General features: G+C 40.4%; 1 protein-coding gene across 2 annotated transcripts; it reads left to right on the top strand.

The window, feature by feature from the left end:
• Positions 1 to 290: 290 nt before the first annotated feature.
• On the top strand, positions 291 to 26,054 carry CUNHXorf36 (chromosome unknown CXorf36 homolog). 2 transcript variants are annotated; one of them, XM_006036939.3, is made up of 5 exons: positions 291 to 647; positions 8,743 to 9,007; positions 19,867 to 20,040; positions 23,564 to 23,852; positions 25,066 to 26,054. In XM_006036939.3, the coding sequence occupies exons 1-5, from the start codon at positions 424 to 426 to the stop codon at positions 25,404 to 25,406; spliced, it is 1,293 nt and encodes a 430-aa protein (XP_006037001.1). In that variant the 5' UTR covers positions 291 to 423; the 3' UTR covers positions 25,407 to 26,054. The 2 variants fall into 2 exon arrangements, with proteins under 2 accessions (XP_006037001.1, XP_025049166.1); XM_025193381.1 differs by lacking the exon at positions 19,867 to 20,040.
• The last annotated feature ends 181 nt before the right edge of the window (positions 26,055 to 26,235 follow it).

The following is a 26,235-nucleotide window of genomic DNA, read 5'->3' as shown; positions in this document are numbered from 1 at the left end:
TGGGGAACTTCTATACAGAGCCCTTTGTATGCCCTGGGCTACAGCAACAGGATATCCTTCATTTGTCTGCATAAAGTGCAGATGAGCATTTCTTGTTGTTGTTTTCCAAGCTGGTGATGGGTGGGGTCAACAGGGGCTGAAACAGCTGCACCAAGTAGAGGAAAGGTAACTATGGCAACCCAAGTTATCTGCATCCTCCATACGTTTCCTCACCTCCCACCATGCACCATATTCTTTCTCATCAAGAACTCAAATCTATAGACCCACCAACCAGCTGGCAGGATGGGGATGGTTTATGCCTCTTCTGGACCAAGTTCCTCACACCACATTGAGAGGCCAACAACCGCAGACAGTGATCATCAAAAGGTGCAAAGAATATAGAATTAAGCAGCTTCCAAAAGGCAGTGCTTGCAGGTACTGTAGATGGGGTGCTGGATCTACTACCTTTCCAGCAATGTTGTAGGTCTGTTTCCATTGCTTCAGTTCTTGACTCTGAGCCGCAGCCCTCTCTCAGAAGCAACAACCTCTCCTAATGTGCCCCACGTCAAACCCAGCTACAGTTTTGGACGGACTTTTCTGGGACTTGATAAGTGCAATGCCTGCATCGGGACGTCGATTTGCAAGAAATTCTTTAAAGAAGAAATAAGGTCAGAAAACTCAGCACAATCATTTTGAAAATGTTCTGCATAGTAATGTGAAAGATGCCTTAACATTTCCAAGTACTTTAGGAAGAAACTACTGGAAAAGCAATTTATCACTGGGTTTCCATTACCACATCAAGTTTTTATAATTAACGTCTACGGTATGGGTTTTTTAAAAAGAAATCATCACATTTCAGTCCTGAGTCATGCTTCTAAAAGTAAATATGAAGTCAGCTAAACTTCATAACTTTTTGTTTATAGAATGGCTCTGAACCAATTTGAAACAGCACTGGGGGAAAAACTGTACACCTATTTGCTTAAATGTCTGTGGAATTATTTTCTAATAAGTAACTGACCAAAGGGAAGGTACATTTGAGGAGTAAAGCTCCTCATAGCCTGTATAAAGTCGCTCTAGCCATAGCATAAACACTAAGAGCCATATGGGTTTTTCTTAAGTTAGTACTAACTGCATCACAAAATGTGCACATGCTAGTTAAGTTCAATGTATATATAAGTCTGTGCACGCTTGCACGCGCACACACACGCACACTTTTACAAATTAGATACACTGGCCTAATTGCAGATAAGGCTAAAACATTATTATGCTTTTAGGAGTTTTCACTACAAACATAAGGACACTTGTGAAAATTGCACATGCTTCTAGATGAATTAAACTTGTATCTAAGTCATTTGCAGACTGATCCAGCCAATTTCAGGCTCAAAAGCAGAACTCTTGTTGTAGCCGAGAAGAAAGAAAAGGAGAAGCTTTACAGGGGAAAGGTTTATTGTTTCTAAAGTGATTTATAGAGCTCTGGACACTCTTTTTTATAGATCTAGGAACCTAAGGGGGAAAGGACTGTAGTAAAAATATATTTTTTGTACAGGAATGCAACTACAGTAATATTAGACACATTACATTTTGTATCTCTACATCATCGCATAAAATGTACCTCAGTAAAACCATAACATTTTTTTCTGAGACTGACTCAGTGCTACTATAGAATCATCAATTCTGTTGTTATTATTTTTATTACAATGGTGACTCAGGGCTTCACAGTGCTAGGTACTCCACAAGAACATAGAGGAAAGATGATCTCTGGCCTGTGGAGCTTGTGATCCTCACGGTACTGGCATTCTTATATCAACCATGAAAGCCGGTCAGAATAAAAGCAGAGTAGCTAGTACACATTACTACTTATGAGGAGTTCTCTTCTGTTGTCAAGTATTTGTCTTGCAACAATGCACAGATGCCATGTGCTAGATGCTTTGCAAGTGACATACAGCCCATGCTCTGAAAAAGCAGAGTGAATTTGCAGTCCATACACTAGAGGTAGATCCACCACCTCTGTTAATCAACATAGCACCACTGACTTTGAATACCTAAGCTCAGACTGGGGATTTTAAGACCTACTGCAATATAAATGAATTATATATAGTGACAATAAGTCTGATAATGTACTCAGGGTGCCATCACCTACAGGTATACAGATTTGGTTACTCTGTCATCACTGTATGGGGCTGCTCTACCTTCTCCATGTGCACTGGTAACAGCATTAGCACTCCATAGCCACTGGGGTAGTGGTACTAGTAACTCCCCCTCTACAACCCTGGGGAGCAAAGAACACTCATGTAAGGTGCCAGGATCAGTTTCTCTGCTCTCCTATTAAGACCAGCATGTCTTACAGCAGGTTAAGCAAGCATAGACTCTACATATTTTATGCTTGTCAGTAGCCACCTGAGCACAAGATGCTTCAGCAAGGAAGACAGCTTCTTCACTGGAAGATCAGAGAATCATAGAAATGAAGGGCTGGAAGGGACCTCAAAAGATCATCAAGTCCAACTCCCCTGCTCTGGGCAGGAATACGGCTGAGACCAAATGATCCCAGCTAGATGTCTGCCCAGTCTCCTCTTAAAGACTTCCAAGGCTGGGGACTGTACCACCTCCTTGGGAAAGTCTATTCCAGATACTGGTCCCCCTTACTGTAAAGAAGTTCTTCCATCTGCCTATTTGCTTGTGTCCTTTGGGTGTTGCATAGTGATAGGAGGAAAAGACTATCTTCTAAGCAGCAGAGCCCTGTGCAGAACAGGGACCTGGGCAGACTTTTGAACTGGCTGTTTCTGTATCTAAATTTGCCTTCAGTAATGTGTAAGAGCTTCCTAATGTCCAAGAGCTTCTCCTATGACCTTATAGGAATACTGTAAACAGTGGAGTACATATCCCTTAAAGGAGAAGATTGCTTCTGCCGTCCAATCTAAGCTTTTGCCTTACTAAAAGTGCAATAATTATTAATTATCTGTGATGTTTACACTTTGCACAGTCAAATGATGTAAGTTAATTAGTAATAAGGCACATTTATGTTGCCAGCAATTTAAGAAAAACAAACAACTCAAAACAGATCTCTAGCAGACTGATAAGCTTATTTGAACATTTTCTCTAAAGTGGTTAGTATCATCACTCCCCCCAGCTCCACTCAATTTCCTAATCACTGAAAAAAGTAGAATGGGGTTGACAAAAAACTTTCAATGACTGTGTGTCAAATTCAGTTAAATAAATCCAGCCACAAATGCAAGCAACTGGAAGAAGCAGCTGAAAATGGTGAAATGCTTCATGTTGACAATTTTTAAATGAACTGTTCTATTTTTTTTTTTTTTGGTTTGCAAGGACATTCAGGTGCAAAGTTACCTAAATTTCATTTTAATAATTGAAAACCCCACTCCAAATTAAAATATTTTATTTTGGGTCAAACAATATATTCAATTTGACTCATAATGAAAGTGGGGGTGGGAGTTCCAATTTTTCAATTTGGGTTTATCACCATGAAAAATGTTTTGAAATAAAAACATTAATTATGAAGGCAGCTTAGAACCTTAATCAATTAGTGTTGGCCAAGCAATTGCAAACCCCGAACTGTAAGATTTGATACAAGTAATTTATTATTGTGGCACCATGCAAGGATGAATTTTGTACCTGGAGAGCATGTCATGCCATCAAAGTCTCTGCTATACACAATGCCAAACAGAAGCATTGTGAGGATGGTGGTGTTACTATGCCTTAAGTTCTGCTGAAGAAATCATGTCATTCTTTCTCAAACCAGCAGTCAGAATTACTTTCCATGAATCTGTATATGGCTCTGTGTAAGAAGCAACAATTTGCATTTATCCATCTGCATGTTTGGCCCAAGGCTCCAATGTATATGCACATTTGAATTATTCAAATCATAAAGCCTACCTATGCTCAACATTTTTAAAAATTACTTCCAGTTGTGCAACGTACAATGCCCAGCACAGCAGGCTGCTTACTGATTAGAGACTTAAGGAAGTAACATGCAGATCAAACCACAATAATAAATAAGCATTATTGTTCTTTATTTTAAAAATCCTACCCTAACTTTTCTACAGAAAAGAAGTCTCAGGTTGATGATAAATACCATGAAGGCAGGGTAGATATGCACCTTTATAGACTAACTAAATAGGATATATGTGTAGAGTACAAGCTTTTGTGGACCCAAGTTCACTTCATCAGATGCTGTGAAGAAACATGCAGGAAGCTGAGTATAAAAGGAGAGAGGAATTAGAATACAAAAGACAAGAGGCGGGGAACAGAAACAGGGACAGGGAGAGGGTGGCAGTCCTAGGAGAGAAAAACAAATGAGCAGTAAAGCCACAGGAACAAAGGGGGTCACAAAAACGAATCCAGGTACTGAAATAAGAATCCACAGTCCCTATTTAAACCATACTTAACACAGTCCAGTTTGTGGACAGATTCTGGTTCTGCTGTTTCCTATTAAAACAGGATTTTAATTTTTTTTTTTTTTTTTTTTTTTGCCTGAGAACAGCAATCCTGAAGTCAGTAATGGGGTGTCCAGGGAAGTTAAGGTGTTCTGCCACGGGTATTTGTGTCTTTCTGCAGCTGACATCAGAACAGTGTTCATTCATTCTTATACATAGAGATCACCCTGTTTGTCTGATGTAGACAGCAGAAGGGCATTATAAGCAGGTGATGGTGTATATAGCATTGGTAGAATTGTAGGTTAATGAATCTTGAATGGTGTTATTAGGTCCAGTGATGCTGTGGTCTGTATTGATGTGGGGACAGATCAGGCATCTGGGTCCATTTCAAGGCCTGGAGCCTCAGGGAGAATGGATGTTCATTAGTATGCTGAGAAACAGTTTAAGGTTGGGAAGCTGTCTGTAAGCCAAGACAGGTCTGTCCCCAAAGGCTTTCTTGAAACAATCATCCTTTTTCAGGAGGGGTTGGAGGTGATTAATGTTTTGTCTTAGGTGTTCAAGTTGGGGCACACAGGTGACAATCAGAAGGATTCTGTTGTCCTTGTCCCAGGATTGCTATTGTAGCAGGTCAGAGCAATATCTGAGTCTAGCTTTGTTGATCTGAGTGGCTACAGTTTTTGTGTGCATTGTAACTGCAAGAATCCTTTCTCCAAGTCCTTAAGGTATTCATCCTGGTCAGTGGGGTCAGAGCAGAGCCGGTTGTAACAGAGTTTGGCTGTAGTCAATGGCTCTGGTGGTGTGCTTAGGATGAAAGCTGGTAGCATGAAAGTAGCTGTGGTGGTTGGTAGGTTTCCAAGACAATGTGGTGGCAATGTGCACAACTTCAAACCTTTGCTATAGGGAATGAATCTGCCAAGTTCTTGTGAGAGCTGGTGCCATAGCAAACTCTTTCTACTTCGGGTTATGGAGAGGAGCATTACATTATATAACTAAAATGAGGAAACTGCACCATTCCACAGTTGGGTAATTTGCGGTGTAATTTATTTGCTGCAAATGATTCACTTAGCTCTAGAAATCATCAACTGATCAAAGCAGGGATAGATTAAACATATTAACACTTAAAGCTGAATTTCTGAACAGAAGAAATCTAAATAAACATCTAGGGTGATGGGTGTTAGGGAATTGAACTCCCCAATTTTGTGGAGTGAGGAAAAAGAACGGGAAATTGCTTCTCTTGTACAACTCTGCTGTAACTGTGGAGACGTTGCACTGATCCATGCTTCTCCACACAGTATCTCTCAAAGTTCCTTTGCACTATTTGCCTTACTCAGGATCAAAAACTTTTCAGCTTCAATTTTCAAACTTACTTTATTTTGGTAATGCCTTTTCATCTAATTGTATCCACCCAAGCTCTTGCCAATCCTACTTTGGCTTTTGAATTATTAACTTTAATTTATGATGAGATCTAATTATAAATCTTTCCTCAGTGCATAGGAAAGGATTTCCTAATTCAGAGACTTTATTGGCATTGGATGTTTGACATTATGCTACGGAAAGTTAGAGTTCGAGTCATATTATTTGCGTGTGTTACAGATTTACTTACAAAATACTCATCTGTGCCCTTATATTATTATATATTAAATACATGTGTGGGCATGGCTGAGGGGGCTGATAAAACAAGAAAATTCTTCAGCATGTAATTGCACAGCCCATATGTTCTCCTCCTATGCAATACTGTGTGGAGAGGCACAGATCAGCACAATATCTCCATAGCTACAATAGAGTTGTGTATCGGAAGCAATTGCCCCTTCTGTTTTCCTCTCCCCAGAGAACTGGGCAGTTCAAACACCCCCTCACCTTAGATACTGCCAAGCTATGCAGAAGGCTACCCCTTAGCATTCCTATGCCACCTCCACCCCTTGCCATGAGGGCACAGCTGAGTAAGGAGCCATGCTGTTGCTAGCTGCCAGACCCCAGCTATGATCATTAACTATGCAGAGGGCAGTAATGGTCCACAAAAAGGTCAAGGTCAGAAGTCATCCTAAGCCCACCAACTCACTTGAAAGGCTTGGTTAAGCATCTTAGGGTGACTGGAAGTGCAACTTTGAGCCTTACTACAGCATTGCCTCCAGTCAACTTGTCCTTGGTCATTTAGGCCGGGGATCGAAGGTGGCCTGACATGATACTGGTCATCTCATTCCTTCATATAATGTTGACTATAGAAGCCATCATGTCTTAGGTTCACTAGCCTAATAGGCCATAATGGGCTCAGACAGACCTCTGATTTCAATAGCTGAGGATTGAGAAGAGAGCCTTATAGCATGCCTCCTCCCCCTTGAACTACCCATATTAAAATTTGTTGGGCAAGGGCTTAGGAAAAAAATAAGGCGACCAAACACAAGGATTATCTTGTGTACTAGAGCAGGTTGACTTTTCCTGCATAACAATTCTCTGCTGGAAAATGCTGGTTCAGTGGACTCAAGGGTTCCATAGAAATGTTTTGATTTCATAGAAATTTTCCATGAAAAACATTTTCAAGGGCCTTAGTTTCAACATCATCATTTTGACTAATATATAATACAATATGTGTCAAAATTAAGCATTTTAACCTTCTTGAAACAAGATGTTTCACTGAGATCAACTTGATAACTCCATCATTCCAACCCAACATTTGTAGGAGTGTGCTTCACAGGATACTGCATTATTTTTTTAGGAGAAAGGAAATACCAAAATGTCAGAATTTCCTTCATGGTCAATATCTCTATTCATGTGGCTCCATCACAGTATTTTCTGAAGGGACTGGTTTGTTCCACCCTATGCAGCCTGGAGTATAATTGCTGGATCAGTTTTACATGCTATATTACAGTGTATTAGGAAGAAACCGGAGGGGCAGGGTGCAAAGACAATCAAATAGCAACTGAAAGAGGCACTGATCAGTACTGTTTAATACGCTAGCCTTGTAGGTAGAAAAATGGCAGCTTGGACATCAGTGGGTATTCATTCTCTTTACAGAATCCCCATGACATGCAGCATGTCTAATGTAATCACACCACATCAAAAGAATACCTGGAATAGACCTGGAAAAGATCCATGCTTACTATCAGCAATGACAGCTGATACTCCACTAGTTGACATTGTGATAAGACAACAGCAAGACATTTGGTAACACAGTGGCATCTCTCTGGGAAGTTTATAAAGAAATATTGAATTGTTTCCTGGACAAGTGGTCACATTCACAAACAACATATCCTAAGCATTGCTATCCATGTCATTGCTTTGCCTCTCATAGTCATGCCATTGACAGGATTTAACTTTTTGTTTTATGAAATGTTTTGTGAGACGTTAAATAGGAAAACTCCCTCACATAATTACAGTTAATCTTTTCCCAGTTAAACAAGAACTACTTTTGGACCTCAGCTTTGTTATACTGGCTATATTTACCAGTAATGGCTTCTATGATCTGTACGGCAGTCCCTGGGTATATTACATTAATTGTAAAAAGGTGATTTTAGAACAGAACCATTGCCATTACGACTGACCCAGATTTACAGACCTGGATGATCTTGCAGAAACACTTAAAGAATCTTATTTCTCCCTCTTTTTCTCCCTAGTACACCATTCATCTTTGTACAATGTATTCACATTGATTATTTAAATCTTTAGTCATTTATAACCATTTGTCTGTGCTGTCTACACAATATTAAATATCTTAGGAAACCACATGGACACAGCTGTTTTCTAAATTGTTTCTATATTGTTAGGAAACATATATATCTGAACATATATAACATTGTTCAAGGGCTGGCTGTGTATACACACTTCTGTGTTGGAGCTCTGGTGGCTTCTGCAGCAGACGATAGAGGCCCACTGGCATGCCTCCAGACTTTTTAAGGGGTTGCTACATGTTGTATACCGGACAGGACTTGTCTCCCTCTCCCCCCCACTGCTTATAAGTACAGGCTCATGAGCCTAAAATGAAACTTAGTTGGTTACCAAGTCTTTCCTCTACTAAAGTGCATCATTTTGTATCTCATAGGGTCACTCAGAAGTACCAGGCTACTGGTACGGAGGCGTTGTTGTTAAATAGCCACATCATGGGTTGCTAAGCATACCTACAGGCATTTACAAGGTTTACAAGGAGGTCCAAGGAGCAGGGAAAGAAGCTTACCGAGAAATCAAATTTGAAACCTCCAAAACTTGCTGATCTCTTTTTCACTATTGCCCTTCATAATTTAAAACATTTTCAAAGTGATGAAATGCTCTTTCTCGCCTGTAGAGTTAAAAACAAAAGCTGAAAGTGGTGCCCAGGTTATCCTATTTCAATGTGGCTGATTAACATGCTCTCCATTGGGACTTTGTTTTGGTTTGGCAGGTTTGATAGCTGGCTCTCTCCTCGCTTGAAACTGCCTCCCAGCTACCTTCTCAGTTATTCCGGGAACTACACTGATGATGCCAAAAGCTGGAGACTGGTTGACATCACCAGGTTAACCACCAAATACCAGCATGACCAGGCTGACAAGAGAATTTGTACTTCTGTTTCCAATACAAAAGCCTGCAGCATTGAGCGCGTCTTGAGGAAGACAGAGAGATTCCAGAAGTGGCTGAAAGCAAAGCGCCTCACCCCGGACCTCATCCAGGTTAGTAAACAAGTTCCAAAAAACATACTGTTAATATAGAGCAGAGCCGTTGGCAGCCACTTCCCTGTTACTTACCTCGCTTAGCAGAGACTGGGATATCATTATAGCTGCTATTTTTTTAAAAATAAACACACAACTGGTGTGTCTTGCTATACTTATCTACCTTCACATTAGCTTACTCTAAGCTAATGAAGCTCCCCAAGAACTATGACTGTGAAAAAAGACGCAAGGACAGGACAAAAGTGCTCTCTCAGGTCTTCAGTGCCACATGAATTATTGCCAGGCAGGACAGAAAACGAAATCAGGTTAACATTAAAATCAGCCTATTTTAACTTTCAACAAGTGGAGAACTAGGCGTTTTTTTAATAGAACCTGTTTAGCTCCATTCTACCTCCTAGGCTGATCACTACCTGTCTACAGCCCTTCAGGAAGTGTCTCACCAAAATTGGTTGTCAGAAGGTGTTGATTTAGAGTGGCTGGAGAGAACAAGACTGAGCCATAAGGGAGGAGAGGCAGACCTTACCCTCATTTTATTAGCCCCCTTAATTTTCCAAGCTATGACTTGGTCCTAAGAAATAGAATCAACTGGAATCAAAAGTCTTGGTCCAAATATAACTGAACCATGAAGGCTCAGAAAAGCTGGATGTTCCTAATGTTCTCTGGGTTTTGAGTTCAGGATTCACATTTGGCCATTGAAGAAAAAGATTCCAGTTCTGACTTATCCTAACTGTGTTCTAGCCAGAGCTATATTATATATATTCCAGTATTGCCAGCTTCAAACATTCAAATATCATGAACCAGAACCCCAAGCACTGATTTTCTTGAACAGTGGGGGGTGTAGTTTTTTTTTTAATTTGTTGCCTGGTGTTTGAGATTCTGCAGCCACATCCCTATTTGTAAAAATGAAAACTGAAATTCTTGCATGATCGTGTGACTCTAGGACCTGGAGCCTTGCAATTATCACATGACTAATGATGCAATAATGAGAAGGTGTCAGCAATGAACCCAGAGGATGTGTTGGTCCTCCTCTTCCCTTGTTAAATAAGTCACTTAAAAAAATGCATGTAGTTTTCATCTCTGGAAGGGCAGCCTGACCCCTAAATTCCTAGACAGGGATTTTCTACCCTGAAGCAAAACCTTTGCGACAGTAGCACCATTTTTTTTTTTTTTTTACTTGGATCCCTTCTCTACTGCCACCACCAGGGACTTTTCCTGCCACCTGAAGGGCAAGGGAGCACCCGCCTCTTCAGCTGATGCCTGTGTGCACGTGGGTGCCTCAGTGGAAGCACTGCATTGAGGAACATCCAAGATTCCCTCTGAGGCAAAAGGCAGGAGTCCTCCTCGCAGAGCAAATCAGGTCACGTTCCTGAGGCTTGAAGCCCAGCAAACTAGGGTTACTATTTCTTAATCCCCAGGTCATCTAAAGCAACATGTGTCATGCAAGAGGAAGTTTGCTGGCTTTTTTATTGGAATCCTTAAGTGTCAAAGGCTGAGCAAAGGGAGACATGTGCGCCACACACACACACAGCTGCAGAGGAGCTGCTGGACAGTTGCTGGTCCTGGAGAGAGGGAGGAAAGTAAGAGAGAGAGAGAGAGAGAGAGAAAAAGCATATGGTGTGAGCTGATAACCAGGCAGCAGAAAAGGCAGAGCTGGAGGGAGCTGATTTGAAACAAGCCTACCCAGAAGAAGCACCAAGTTCTAAGCAATGGCTGCAGCATGCCTGACTGACCAAGATATTGCCTCTCCTGCCAGGGGGTAGGATGCTGGCTTTAGCTGAGTATGGTTTTCAGTCAAGAGACAAACCCTGCCCACACCCTGAACCAGAGGCAAAGTGTTGTGATGTCCATTGCCAAGGAGGGGATCAGAGAGGGTTGGTACTTGCATATTTAAAATGAAAAAAAAAATCTAACCTGTGAGGAAGACTTTGGATATTTTTTTCCTGAAAAGTGGCATTTTCCCTTTAAAGTGAGGATTTACTTTGAATAGGAACTTCTTAGAAATAGCATCTTCTCCCTTCACAGCACTGCACCCTGGGTGCATTCATTCACCTCTGCTGTCTTTGTGATAATAATGAGTTTTGCCTGCTTTTTATTCCTTTTAGCCTTGCAAAGCCAGCAGGGCTGACTCTCGAGGGTAGTGTCAAACAGTTGACATAACACTAAGTGCAGTGAAAGGGCAAGCAGATGCACATTTCAGCAGTGTGGCACATGCTAAGTGCCCTTGTGGCATTGCAAAGGTGTCCCCTTTCAGGCAAGGGTTATCTCCCAATGCTACTGACTTGAACAGGTCACTACATACCAATGCTTTGCAACCGTTGCAAGTGAATATGTGACAAGACCCAGAGTGGGCATCAGCTGTTGAGCACGTTGCCAGGTGCACCTGGGCAAACCCTACCCTGGCGCCACTGACAGCATGTCTGGACCAGCAGAACCGTGTTGAGGCGGCGAGGAGGCAAAAGAGCTGGATCTGAGAGCTAAAGCTTTGCAAGGCTGGCAGACAGGAGCACACATCTGATGCAGAAGGCAAAACAGGAATGGGACCCAATGATGACAACCATGTCCATTTGGAAATACTCCTTTGAAGCTTGAACACGCACAAAAACACCTTGTGCCTTGTCTAATCATCTTATCAAACAGAAGAAGGAAAGGGACTTGGAGCTTCCAGCCCCTATACAAGAATATTCTTTACCTAAAATCCACATTATCTTCTGAGGTGCTAATATGCCTCTTTTTGAAATACTGCAGTGAACTTGTTTCCCATGCATGCTGAGGCAGTTCTCTCCCCACAAGATGGCATTGTGGAGTGCTTTACTGGTGCTGACGTGGGAAAAAACAATAGTACAGCTGGGCAAGCTTGGGAAACCCACCTAGCAAGCAGGCTTTGCTCAAGGAGTATGTTTCAATACTGCATCGTCTTGTAAGACAAGGGTAAAATGACTTTAAATCAAGCACTGAAGTGCATAAAACTTCCATCTACTGAAACTGCTCATGTATGTCAAAGTAGGGAAATACTCTGTTCTTCCAGAGATCTGCTGAAGAGAGACTGAATTATAAAAGTGCTACTCTCCTCCCTCTGCCACTACATTACACCTCCTTCTCACCTCCCACACTCTCAGTTTTTCTGAAACCCAATCTCAGCTGGGCTAGGTTGTGTCACATACAAATATCACACGCAGGGCGAAATCCTAACACACAGTGAGCTCCATTTGAGTACCCCTTTGCATTTCAGCCTCTCCAATTTCTCCCACAGGATCAGATTTCGCCTCTGTGAAGCATGGTGTTGTGGGGGGGGGGGTGAGGGGGGAGCAGGAAGAGGACATTGCTGAATTCATGTTGGCTGCTGTGCAATTGCAAGGCAAATTACTGGTCTCAGCACTGGGGGAGGGAAGAGCATTCAAACTCAGGGACAAATTCACTGGGTAAATTTCAACCACTTAACAAATCTTCATGGTCTTTCCATCACAGCAGGCACAGTGCACTGCAGTCAACAAAACAAACCCTCAATACACTGTATCTTATACTTGCATATATATCCCATACATGTTATATATCATATCCCATACATGGATAGGATATAAATTAATTTTAATGGAATCTAAACTGGACACATTTAAGAGCACAGCTCTGTTTCCTTTCACTTCTAAATCAAATCAAACCACCAGATTCCAGCCCCATATCTGGAGATGATCAAAAAATGCCCAAAAGGACAAAAGTTTTACATAATAGCCACTCTTCTTATGGTGAGTGGAATCTAAAGCTGGAATCCAAATATCCCTATACTGGTGTTGTGGGTGAGAGGGAAGGGAGGAGGAGGGGGATGAGATTAAATTCAGATCCAAGTTTTCTGACATAGACCACTGTAAAATGATTCACAGGAGATTTTTTTGAGTGTTCCTCTCACCTGTTCAGTTTCATGCAGCTGGAGATCTCTCCCACTTACCTTCTTCGTTTTAAACAGAGAGGGCTCCTTAGGTGTGCCGTCTTGAACTGTGATTTCAATGGTATAGTATCTGCACAGGATAAAAATGTTGGTACCTGTGCATGGCCTGACTGACAGAAACCCCCACCCCTCCAACTCTGAATAAGCAACAGCAACCACTTGGCAGAAGCAATTGGCATTATTCTTGTAACATCCAGTTTCACTGATGCCCTCAGGGTAACCGTACATCCCATGGTCACTCAGTTACTGTCTGCACTGTCCTTCCTTGTAGCTGAAGGTATATCGAAGACCTGGTAAAGCTACTGGACTCAAGTAATTTTATTCTATAAAACAGAGAGTTATGACAAACCTTAACATACTTGAATCAAAATGACAGACCATGAAATAATGTTTTTCACTTTGCACTGCCTGGCCTCCCTGACTGAGCTATCAATTGAGCTGCCTGCCACTGTGATTATTTCATCTGCCACAAAGAAAAGCTTTATTGCAAGCTACAAGTAGTTTGATACTAAAATCTAGCTTGCCCCAGAGACAACCTGGATTTAACTCCATGTTTGTGAATAAGCACTGGATTATCCTGCATAGTAATAGCTGCCTACTGCTGTGCCTGCATTTTGAACACTGAAGTTAATTGCTTAAAACCATGTTGCTTATTTTTCCTGGTTGGGGTGAACTGCAACAACAGGATGGAGGCTAGCTTCAGCAATCTCCCTCAGGGTCTATTTCTAAATCTTAACAATGAAGAGCAGCCAAGAAGGGGCTGGAGAGAGAAAGACAAACTCATTGTCAAGGTGCTTTCAGAAATCTCCATTTTTGCAGTGTGTTCTTCTGTACAATTAAGTTCAAGCTTGAAGCCACTGATCAGTACCAGTCCACTCTGATCACATGAAAGGAGCTATAACCTATTTAGCCCCTGAGGCACAATCTGTATAGCCTCACCTGGCTAAATCAGTATAAACATGTGATTCATTAATCTAATGACTGGACCTTTCCAGGGAAGGACCAGAGAATTGTTTTGCCATTGCCCTTAGACAGTGCCCAGACTGAGAAGTGATTCTATGTCATTAGAGATATGCTTGAAGCAGACCTCTAGGTCTGAACACCAACTTCAAGTGGATGAGGAAAGTGATGGAATTTAAAAATGAGGAGAGACCTTAACTTTTGCAGTAGGCCTCTGTAATGGGATGAAAAATGCCCACTCCTCCCTCCAGACTCAAAAAACTAGGTGTGGTTAGAAATCTAGACCTTGTCTTTGCACCCTGAATTCATCTTTCAGTGCAGTGGGGGAGCCAATCTTTTTGGCAGGTGTGCACAAATTAAGCTTGCACCTTCCTGATTGCCACTCCAATCTCCTCCCCCTGCCCAATCTGCTGCTCAGCTTTCTGTTCCTTGCCCTGTGCTCCCTGCCCAAACTCTTGCTCTGCTTTTTACTCTCTGCCCTATCTTGCTGCTCTGCTGCTTGTCTTTTCCCTGATCTGCCACATGCCACCCACAGAAGCTGCCTGTGCTACTTGTACCATGCGTGCTGTAGGTTGGCCACCCCCCATTTTAAAGGATTTATTCACAAAATATATCATACAGTACAGCTTCAGTATGAACAGCAGATGGCAGAATTTCTGAATTGAATGTATCCTTTCCTTATCTGTTGGTAGGATTTTGATTGTAGAGTCTAGTCAGGAAGACTGACTTTCGTAGAACTCCTCTGTGTCAGGGTAAACTCCGAGTGTGTTACATAAATACCCAGAGAGGCCAGTTGATATGTCACTGCAAGTCATGCCTTGAAAAGAGGATTGCAGTAGAGTATAGACACATTTTGCTGGCTAATCATGCAACTGACCGGGAACTAATTATGCTGACAGCTTAGTCATCATACCTTTGTCTGTATAGATAAAATACTTAAGATCTTACATTGATAAAGTATTATTTCCAGCCCTCTGAATTGCAACAGTTTGGGATTTATGTACAGAAAACAGTTTTTCCCTCCAGACAATTTTTAGTGAAGCTGACAACTAGAGGTTTGTTTTCAGTAGCAGAAAAGCCAGAATCCCTGTTCATTTCCCCTAAAAATGTAGGCGGCCTATACGCATGCTTGTTGGTATTCTAATGGGAATGCATTGAAGTAGACTCAATTAATCAAGTCTGCTCTGCATTCTAATTAGGACTGTCCAGTGTCACTGCAGCATCATGCATTAAGCCCCTGCATTTTTTTAAATGCCTGTGGGGGTGCTTTATCTAAACCTCACTGAATGAGGTTTAGATGAAGCGTCCCACAGCCATTTTTAAATGTGCAGGGGCTTAATACACAAGGGGAGGCATTTTAAGTAGAGCGGCTGTCCAAGAACTGCTCTAATTAAAATGGCCCTCCTCCTTCCTCCTCCCCATGTATAGGCAGCATTAGGTCCCAGACCAGTGAAACACTTATCCAAATGCTAAACCTTAAATACCCAAGCAGTATTATTAAAGCCTTTAATACTGGAGTATCTACAATGCATAGAGCTTTGCTGAACTGGGGCTTTATTCAGTAATTAAAATTCCAAGAACTTGATTAATTGTTGATGTAAGAAACTTCCAGTAGGCAAGGTTCTTTGGGTAGATATGATATCTTTTATTACACCAACTGGTGTGGTTTGGGTCCATATGGATCCAGACCATGCCAGGACAAGAAATGCAAAATCTGCCAACACCCCTCCCCCACTCCCAAAGTAACCACACCACACAACAGAACCATCACCATTCCTGGATCTTACACCTGCACCTCCAGAAATGTTCTCTCTCATCTAGTGCACCAAATGCCTTGATGGAAAATATGTAGGAGAAACCAAACAACAACTGTACACTGGCATGAACACACACCAAAAATCCATCAAAGAAAAAAAATATCCAATTACCTGTGGGTGCCCACTTCTTACAAGACAATCATTCCCGCTCTGACCTCTCAGTTCTAATCCTCAAAGGGAATTTACAAAATACCTTTTGCAGATGAGCCTAAGAACTTTACTTGATAAATCTACTGGATACAAAAGATCATAGACTCAATATAGACATTGGATGCATGACATATTACAACCTGCCTGACATCTGATTTACCCCTGGCCCTACCATTCACACTTCCCCGCCTTCCTTCCTTCTCTACCCTTTGTCTTCTTAATTTCCAGCTATTTACCTTTTCACAGACTGCCTCTTTTCTACCTTGGAGAACTCAACTACAGCAGAGTCTCCCTTGCTTACCTTTGGCATTATTTCCCCCTCATTTCCTGCCCTCCCCTCCCTTCTCTACCCTTTGCTTTCCTAATTTCTACCTATTTACATTCTCACTAATCCCCTGTCACACTTTTAGCTTCTTTCATTCCTTAGAGATCTCAGAACAACACCAGACACTCCCTGGGCATTTGTACACATACTTGTGGTACATGCATTTGTATAAATGGTGAAATGCGCGTCAGTATTGAAGGTGTTTTAGTTCAAAAGTGCACTGCCGCCATTTTCTCAGCGCTGACATGCATTTCACCATTAATACAAATGCATGCACCACAGTGCCAGGAATGTCAGCTCATGTGCAGAGCAGAATCGATTAATTGAGTCTACTCTGACACTCTAGCATGTCAGAGCAGACAAATGTATGTGTATAAATATCTCTTATGCCCAAAGAAGGACTCTTGTGCCCAAAAGCTTGCAAAGAACATTTTTCCAACTACTCAGATTGTCTAATAAAAGATATCAGATTCACCCAAAGAACCTTGTCTGCCTATGTCCTTGGCCCAACACAGCTACAACCAAAACCTCCAACACCTTCCAGTGGTGCTCATTCAATGTTTTTGATTCCGTACCATAACTATCATTTGGTTGCATGTCAGTGAACATGAATGTGCAGTCTGAAGGTTATTTGATTGCAACTGAATGTGTTCTGCCTATGGAGTAATTGTTGAACTTACACCGAATACTTCAAATTCACTTATCAGCTCCATGCTGCACAATCTGAATCAAGTCACTGTACAGTATGATTCTGATTTTTTTGTACTGGGGAAAAGGAAGAATAAGAGCTTGAGCTAAGTGTCAGTCATAGTTTTAATTAGGAAAAACCAAAAATAGTTCTTTCGGAAATGAGCGGTCGTGATCATTACAGTATATGAACAAGGTCAGGCAATAGGACAAGCTCTGGAGTTAGAACATTTGTTAATTATACTTTTTGATTGCATTACAGTATTGCCATTTCTGCTGCTACTCTATTTAGTTAAGGGTCTCAGCATTTGAATCACATATACTTGTAGGCAGCAGTGCTTTCTAACTTTGTCTGCAAATATTTGCATATGCTCTCAGCTATAAGTGAATTTCTCTACCATTTATCTCTCATTTAACACAGTTCTCCTCTGTTCATTTTTTTCTCACTTCTCTTCCAAAGGAAAAGTGACAAAAAAAGTCAGCAATAACACATCAGAGAGAACTGTAAGACAAAACTTCCATTTCTTCCTTAATAATTTTATGTTAGACAAAAATATATTTATTTATTTTCTTGCTAGGGCTGTTCCAGAAGGCAGAAATGTATAAGGAATTGTAACTTGAACAAGGTGAAGTATTCTTGGTAAATTACTTATTTGCTGGAAAATAGTTTCTGTCATTTCTGAATGATTTGCAATTTCTGGTTTACTTAGTCTTTGCTGTTAAAAAACAAACACACAAAAATGGTTATATTTATTAAACTACTAAAGCAGGAGGGTTCCACTTCCATCCAATAGTTTACTGGTTAAGGGGATCCACCCAAAAGGTGAGAAACTGGTGCTGAATTCCCTTTTTTGACTGAGGGGATTTCAATCTGTATCTTTTTCCTGTCAATAAAGTGTGCTAACCACAAGGCCAGGTGTCATTTTCTTGTGTGCTGGCTCAGTGACCATTCAGTGTTTCAGATAAAGTGAATAGCTCCAAAAGAAGGGTTTGAGGCAGAATCTCCACAAATAGGATGCCCTTCTGGGATGTTATCTTTTATTAGACCAACAAAATTTTGGCAAAAAAAAAAAAATCCTTTAATTGCCAGCTTTCGGGCACAAACACCCTTCATCAGGCATTGGAGAAAAGACAGTAATCTTTTACAATTTTAAGATTGTAATTCTAAAATTTTAAGAATAAATTAATTTTAATTTATTAAATAATTGTTATTAAATAATTAATTTAATTTTACAATTTTAAGATTGTAATCTTTTACAATTAAAAGACTACAGTTGTAATCTTGTTACAATCTTTTCTCCAATGCGTGATGAAGGTGATTGTGTCCGAAAGCTTGCAATTAAAGAATTTTTTTTGCAAAAATCCTGTTGGTCTAGTAAAAGATATCATCTCTGCTACGAGTCCTGATTACCTTTTCCTCTAGACCAATACAGCTACAACCTGGATACCTTCTGAGATGTGGGAGACTTTTGATTCAGTCTTGCTCGGATTAGGTGGAGAGTGGATCTGAACTGTGGCCTCAGATGTCCCAGGTGAAATCCTAACTCTCAAACAACCAACCCAAAATAATTTGATTTAATCTAAGCTAATTAGTTTTATTCACTTGCCAAACCAAAAAAACCCTCCTATTATTTGTATGGCCTATTTGTACCTTTTATACACTACAAGAGAGTGAAATTTCTACATGTTTTTTCCTCTATGATTTAGAAAAAGATTCAGCTGTTTAAAAATTAATCTATGGTAATATTCATTAGGGTAAATAAGCATTGCCATTTATACCAGTGGTGGATGTTTGTATATACTTTAACAATTCAAACATTCACATTTAAAAAGAGGAACACAGCAACTGATGAATTTATATAGTCCTAAGATTCAGTTGCTGATGTTGTTTACAAGAATCAATAAGCAGGATATTAAGGTTTCCTGTTGATAATTTATATAAAGAGGTTTATCAGAAAGATAATTTATCCTATGCGCATACTTGCATACAACACGTATACACAAGTTTTTAAATTTTATCTAGCATCTCTAATAAATAGCCTTATAGAAGAACTGGGTCACAGGCTAAAGTGGACAGGAAATGCTTGGAAAATGTTAATTAAAAGAAGAGAGAGACTCAATGACTTAAAAGGCAGCGCTCCAAAAACAGTTGTGTGGAGGGATGCTGACCATAGAAGCAGACCAAGTTTAGTGTGGTGGCAGGGGTAGAAAGGAGCAGGCTCACTGACATGCCTGGTTCTTCATAAGCAGACAAAGTTCTTCGGGTGAATCTGATATCTTTTATTAGACCAACTTAAATAGTTGGAAAAAAATGTTCTTAGCAAGCTTTTGGATTTAAAAATACTTTTAAGTTGGTCTAAAAAAAGATATCATATTCGACCAAAGAACCTTGTCTGCTTATGTCCCTAGACCAACACGGCTACAACCTATACCCCTGGTTCTTCATAGAAAATCATCAATCGTTTAAAGCAAAGTCACCCCACTATGGAAGCAGATAAATGAGAAAGATAAAAGGAAAGAGCTGTGACCTGACATCACCAGGATCTACTCCTTCATCTCAGAATGATTTGTCTTGATCTTTATCCAGCCTCCTCAGTCATCTGTGGACTCACCAATGACTTCCCTGTTTATTGGAAGCCTGTCACCCGCATATTGAGGGACTGTCCACAACACACCTTCTTGAAAACCTGCATGACAACAAGCTATAGGTAAAGATTGGAAGATGAGACTGTGGTCAAGGCAGGTTCAGGGTTTAAATGAAGAGCCTAACATAGAACATCCCTTCACTGATCCATGTAACTAGTAATACAGAAGAGCCCTTTCTAAAAGTACCTGTTAGGGCGGAGTGGCTATCTGATATAAGGACCTGCTGTTAGACTTATCAAATATAGCATAGGCCTGTATGGAGCACATTATAGTAGTTCACTCTGCTCTTCCAGCTCTAAAGTGGCATCATCGCAAGCATCTTTCTCCTTTCCAGGGTCTGCCCAGTCCAATGCTGCGCTGTCCCTCACAGAGACTCCTGGACAGAATAGTGAGACGTTATGCTGAAGTACCAGATGCCGGCAGCATCTATATGGATCACCTCACAGACCGAGACAAGCTGCGCCTCCTCTACACACTGTCTGTGAACACACATCCCATCCTGTTACAGGTATAGAGCCTCTCCTGGGGGTGGGATATTCTCCTGAAACCCACATCAAGATAACCCAGGAATGATGAATGTGGCAATCTCCAGGTGTTAAGGAGCCGCAAAGGGTTTGTCACAGTTAGGCTTGGCATTATGGGGTGGCATGCTCTTTTATACCTGATCACTGAGGCTTAAAAATTATGCCAAGACTGAAGTTTCAGACCTGCAATCTGGAGATGCTGAGTACTCACTGCACCCGCTGAAGCCAGCAAAAGTCGCGAGCTCAGAGAATCAGAGCTTGCATAACTGAGCATCTGCAGAGCTTGTGCACAGGTCCAGTGTGCATTATGTTCTGATTGCATTGTGAATATGTTGCATTCAGTCACAAATTGCTTGTAATGATTTAATGAGACAGGCCATGCAAAAATGGGGCAGAGTTATGGTGGTGCACTCCTGCTACACTAGTGCTTGACTTCTCTACCCTTAGTGCTGCCTGAGCCTTCTTTTTAGCTATGCAACAAATATGTTAGAACTGTGCCAAGGTTTAGTTTTGCATAGATATTTGGTTGAATTACAGGCAAAACCTAATCCAGTATTTTCTGGGAACTGCAAATCTCCCCTTATGTCAACTTTGGTATGATGGGATTGGTATTATCCTCTCCTCTTACTAAAAGCCATTTCACAGAGAGAATATTTAATACCCCTCCATAGCACTGTCCACTTCTACTCAGCTTGGCAAATTCATACTAGCCTTTCCATTGTCTTTCTCCTCCAACCTATTCTCTGGAATACTTTGCAGCCTCTTACAGACTCATTTCTCCCAGGTTGTTCCTTATCCTCCAGCCCCACTCAGCAGTAATCTCCATAATCAGGGAAGACTACAGGATGGAGATCATTTCCAGGTCCAGATTTGCAAATACATGCAGTACCCAGCCATTTGTCATGTTCTCCGAGGGAATTTCTTTGAGTGCACATTGCATTTTTTGAAGATCTGATTACTTCTTGTAGGAGCCTACCTGGGGACTATTTGATGGATGCTGAGCTTTGTTGAAAAAAATGGCCACCTCAAGCTTCTATTATTCCTTATTCCTTGGCCTGGTAGCCTATGTGACATTGGTCAGGTCCTGTTACTGCACTAGATGGTATAAACAAAGAATCACTACAAGAATAAGCTTCTACCTTGGCAAAGCTTCTTGATCCACTTGATATTTTTGGAGCTACAAAGTCTCACTTTACAAAAGAAAAAAAAATATTTTCTGGATTCTTTTAAATGCCTTAAATGTCTTTGTAGAAAAGATTAACCAAAGCCTTAAGCAAGTACTGCCAAGGCCTCACCTGGAGTACTGTGTCCAGTTTTGAATACCATATTACAAGAAAGAAGTGAAAAGATTGGACAAAGTCCAGTGGACATCAACAAAAACTTATTAAGAAATAGGACTAATGAGAATAGGTTTGAAGAACTAGGGTTATTCAGTTTGGAGAAGAAAACACTGGTGGGGGGGCGGGGGGCGTTGATAACAGCCGTCATAGATGTGATGCTTAAGCACTGGAACAGATTACCTGGGGGGGTGGTAGAACTCCAGCCTTGGTAGATTTTAAGAGCGGGTAAAACAAATATTTACCTGGAGTTGTTTAGATAGGGAGTTGAACTAGATGACTTGTTGAGGGTGCTTCCAACCCTGTTTTGCTATGGTTAACCACACAGAACTGGAATACTAGGACAGCCATTCCATTAAAAGCAGAAGTCTTTCTCCAGTACTTGTTTTTGAGTGCATTAGGGAGACAAAAATAAGTTAAAATAGAGTGGAAAGAGTAACAATCTAACTAAAATATTTCTTTTCTGAGAGTTCACGAGAGAATGAGATTCTTAAATTGATGTGATGTGAACACATATGGAATAACTGCATTAAATGAAGTCTAATGCGCAAAGGTAGAATTTTGATGCTTTATCACACAGCCCTGTGTTGCTCTCTCTCTGCAACAGGAAAGTATTTTATAAATGGTTCAGAGGTTTGGTTTTTTTTAAATTACTGAAACGATTTCTGCCCTCCAGCCCCACTCTACCCAAGTCACCATGACTTCAACTGTATGGGACTCAGGAGGAGTCATCAAAACCTCCATAAATAACCTAAAATGACCTCTCTCTAGGCCAAAAAATTTTATGACTTTAAAGTCTATTATTATCTTGGCCTGTTCAGTGAGTTTTGAGTCTCCCTTTCTTATGAATTTAAAATGTTAAACTCTAGAGATAGCAGACAATGGATTCATTATAAAAAAAACATAGCTCATCCAAAAATGAGTATTATCTACTATGCTGTGCCTCACTTCAAGGAAATTTTAGAAAAGTAACTCCCTAAGGGATAATGAACAAAAAAATATTTTTTGTGGCAGGTTAATTTTAAAAGACAAGCATCTCTTGGAAACATTTCAGGGCTCTGGAATCCTGAAAGTTGGGTACACGGATAAAGTGGGCAAAGGGGAAGTGAAATGGCCAAAAGTGTATGATAATTATATCATGTGCTTCTACTATTAAATGGTCCTGTGATAAAGATTTCTCTCAGAGTTATGTGTGTACACATGCACGCTTAAGGAGAGCAGACATTGTAGTATCTGGTATGTCTAAAAGTTCCAGTCCAAACCCAAACATTCAAAAATCATAAGATGGGCCCCCAAATTCATGAGTTTGGCTCAAAAATCTTTGATACTTTGGTTCCTTTTATTTTTCTTCAGAGTTTTTAAGTCCTTAAAAGTACACTGGTATCACTTTTTCATGCTCCTGTATAAAACCATGAGGAATGGAAGTCGTTATTAAAAAGAAAAAAGAAAAAGCAAGCAAGCAAAGATTCATACCTATTCCACAATTTCAGAACCTAGGGCTTTAAGAGAATATGCTGATGCTGATTAGATGTGTGGTATTCACAGACCCTTATAGCACTGGGTGTGGTTGAAGGAAGGTGGCTAGACCACTGTATTGCCAACCCTCATCCTTCAGAATTGGAGATGCAGGATCATATAGCCATGGGATTTAGAAAACTATAAGCAGAGGGTTGATTTTCATTTGTCTTGAGGGGTCATATTTTCTAGATTCCTCTGGAGCCATGAGAGCTAGAAGCCCCCCCCCCGCTTTTTTTTTTTTTAAAGCAAGAACCTCAACTTTCAAGTAATAACATAATTCTACCCAGGGTGGGTGTTTAAAAAACAAAATTGCAAGACTTGTCATCAAAGCATAGGAGTTAGCAACACAGCCCCTTAAAAAAATCCAACAATTCTGTCATGCAGTCAGAGCCTAACCAGCAGAGCCTGCTAATTGAGAGCTGGCAACAAGCAGCACCACTCCCAAGAATGCTTACAGTTCCCCTTCAACAACTTTCTCAAACTATATCCACCCGCCTGCAACCTAGGCAGGGGAGGACGGGAAAACCGATACAACATCCCTGGCTCGTACTGCACGTACACACAGAGACACTCTGCACCTGCATATAATCACATAGACACGCCATCACTGAAAATACCAAAGTATCTATCATATTCCTTTTTTCCCCCACAGATTTTCCCAGACGTGGAGGGGTGGCCGTTTCCAAGGTATCTGGGATCCTGTGGACGGCTGATTGTCAGTGCCAGCACCAGGCCCTTGACGGAGTTCTACAGCTCTTCTCCTGACGTGGCAGCAGACCTGGCCTTCCAGCTCCTCTCTGTTGTCAATTCTATGGGGAACAATGACTTGAACTACTTATTTTATTTTGTCCGTGTTGATGCTGGCACATTTGGCATTTTTAACAATGGACATCTGTTCATCCGGGATGCCAGCACACTGGGAATCATTGACAAGCAGGAAGGTACTCAGCATGTTGAATGAATAAGCATCTGTCACAGGCCACAGCAAGATAGGTGGAGGGAGGTAGGGGGAATCTTTCACCTGTTATGCTGGTATATTTTTGTTTTGGGTTTGGTTTGCCTTTTTTTTTTTTTTTTTTTTTAACCGCAAGAAATGTTTCATAAATTAGGTCATAAAAACTTTGAGAGGTGACAGCAAAAACATAACCAGGTCCTACCATGCCTAACTCTGCTTCTGGAATAATATACAAGTTTTACTTGTGCAGTTAAGGGTGATGGTGCTGTGACTACACTGTATTTTAAAATGCATCCAAAGCAGCCTGCACAGAACCACATGGGTAGCGTCACATTTATTTGGCCATTTCCATGACTGGCCACAGTAGACAACACAGCAGTATTTTCATACTAATATTTAACAGTCCCTTGGTCATTTTTTTGGCTTGAAACGTAGGTGTCACAAAAAAGTTAGCTAGCAGGTAGAAATGTAAGCAAATTGTTTTGATTTTAAGCCACTTTATCACTTTTACTTTTAAATATATATATATTAACAAAGGAAACACCATTTTTGCCATTTGTTCTTATTTTAAGCTCCATTTTTCATCACACAAAGTATTCAGTAAGATACCAGTAGAACAAGAACTGGTCCAAGAGTAGTAAACCAATTAAGTTAATAATTTTTTTTTTTAAATAAATACTCAATTTTTTAAAAGTCACTCTGCTTCTGTAGCCAGCTGAATACTTCCCAAATATTCATAACTTGATATTATTTGCATAAAAAAATCTTACACTTGCCATTTTTTCCACTAGTGCAAAATTATTGATTATATCTTAATGATTTTTTATTAGGTGGAAAATTGAGGTTTTGACTATTTGTTGTGGTTTTTATAGTAACATCACACTTCAGCTCAGTATTTATATTCTGCCCAACTAAATTCCTTTGCTATTTCATTACTTGATCCTTCCTATCTGCAAAGTAGAATTCCGGGGTAATATGGAGTACTTCTTTATTTATCAAGAGCATATGCATATCAGAAGTGAGAGAAATAGTCCACCCTACTTTGGGATGAAATGTGCCGATTTAACCTAGGTTATGTTGGCATAAATAGGCAGCATACCATGATTTTAAGTGACATTTTCTAACCAAGTTACAAATGTTCATGATTATGAAAGATTTGCATGGGTGTTTCTAACAAATATTTTAATTTTCTTTATTAGGTAGCCAACTGATTGATGGCCAACAGGAATATAGAGACATATTTAGCTGTTTGGCTTCAGACTGCCAGTCTACATTTCTGTCCTGTAAAACAGTCAGAGAGAACCAGAATTTCATTATGGTATGTCAGGAAATTCTGCCTAAACTCCTGAAGGGAAAATTCCTTCAACCTGTTCAGGAGAAAATAGACAGCTTCCTAAGGCTTTGTGCAAACAGCTTCCTGGACAGCCAAGAAGTCAATGATGCGGCTACAAAGTTGGCGGAGTTCTTGAGACCTTTGCGATCTTGTGATTCCCGTTTTGCCTATCGCTACCCTGACTGCAAGTACAATGACAAATATTAGCTGCTGACAGGAAGCTCCTACTGGAAAGACCGGAGTAGTGTGTCATAACTTGGCTGTCTCAAAAAAGAGTTTCATTAGGCAGCTGAAAGGATTCATAAAAGTCAAGGCTTCCTACATGACAGAGAAAGATGAAAGATAACATGCCTGGGGTTTATAGCTGAACTCGAAGATGGCATGTTTATGACATTTGTATATTTGGTGCGATCCAAAGGCCTAAGTGTTAAAACATCATTGTACATGATGGGGGTTAAAAGATTAATAACATTTGTTCACATGTTTTGTTGCTAAAGGAATTTTCCATGGCAGTCATAAAAAAAATTAAATACAAAGGCATCTGGGTTATTACGAGATGGAATAGGTTTATTGCAGATTACATCCCTCTGGTCAAGCTTAGTGATCCAAGGAGGGTAGACACTTGATACAAAAGGGATAGAAACTTTTAAGACTTTCCTTGCAGAGATTTTTAGTGCCATTAAAAATCATGTCTGATCAGTTTACTACCATTAACAATCGCAACCAACCTTTGAATTTTTTTAAATTTCACAACTTTAATCTTATGTGGGTTGGAAATAAATAATAGATGGAATTAAAAAAAATGAAAGTCCCTATTTCTTCAGATGTAACTTCTATAATCCTCAGTATCATTGCTTTTAATCTTCAGTAGATTGGGAAACAGTAATGGGAATTGAACAGATATTCTCCGATTAAAAAAACAAACAAACAGTAGTGCTGATTCACCCAATGAATATTTTCATTTCTCTCTCACTACGGTTGCATAAAACATTCACAATTATATTATTTTATATCATAATAATCATTCATATATATA

Source organism: Alligator sinensis, unplaced genomic scaffold (assembly GCF_000455745.1).
Source record: "Alligator sinensis unplaced genomic scaffold, ASM45574v1 scaffold1113_1, whole genome shotgun sequence".
NCBI lineage: Eukaryota > Metazoa > Chordata > Crocodylia > Alligatoridae > Alligator > Alligator sinensis.
Note: the sequence above shows the minus strand (reverse complement) of the source record. Positions and strands in the feature narration are given on the sequence as shown.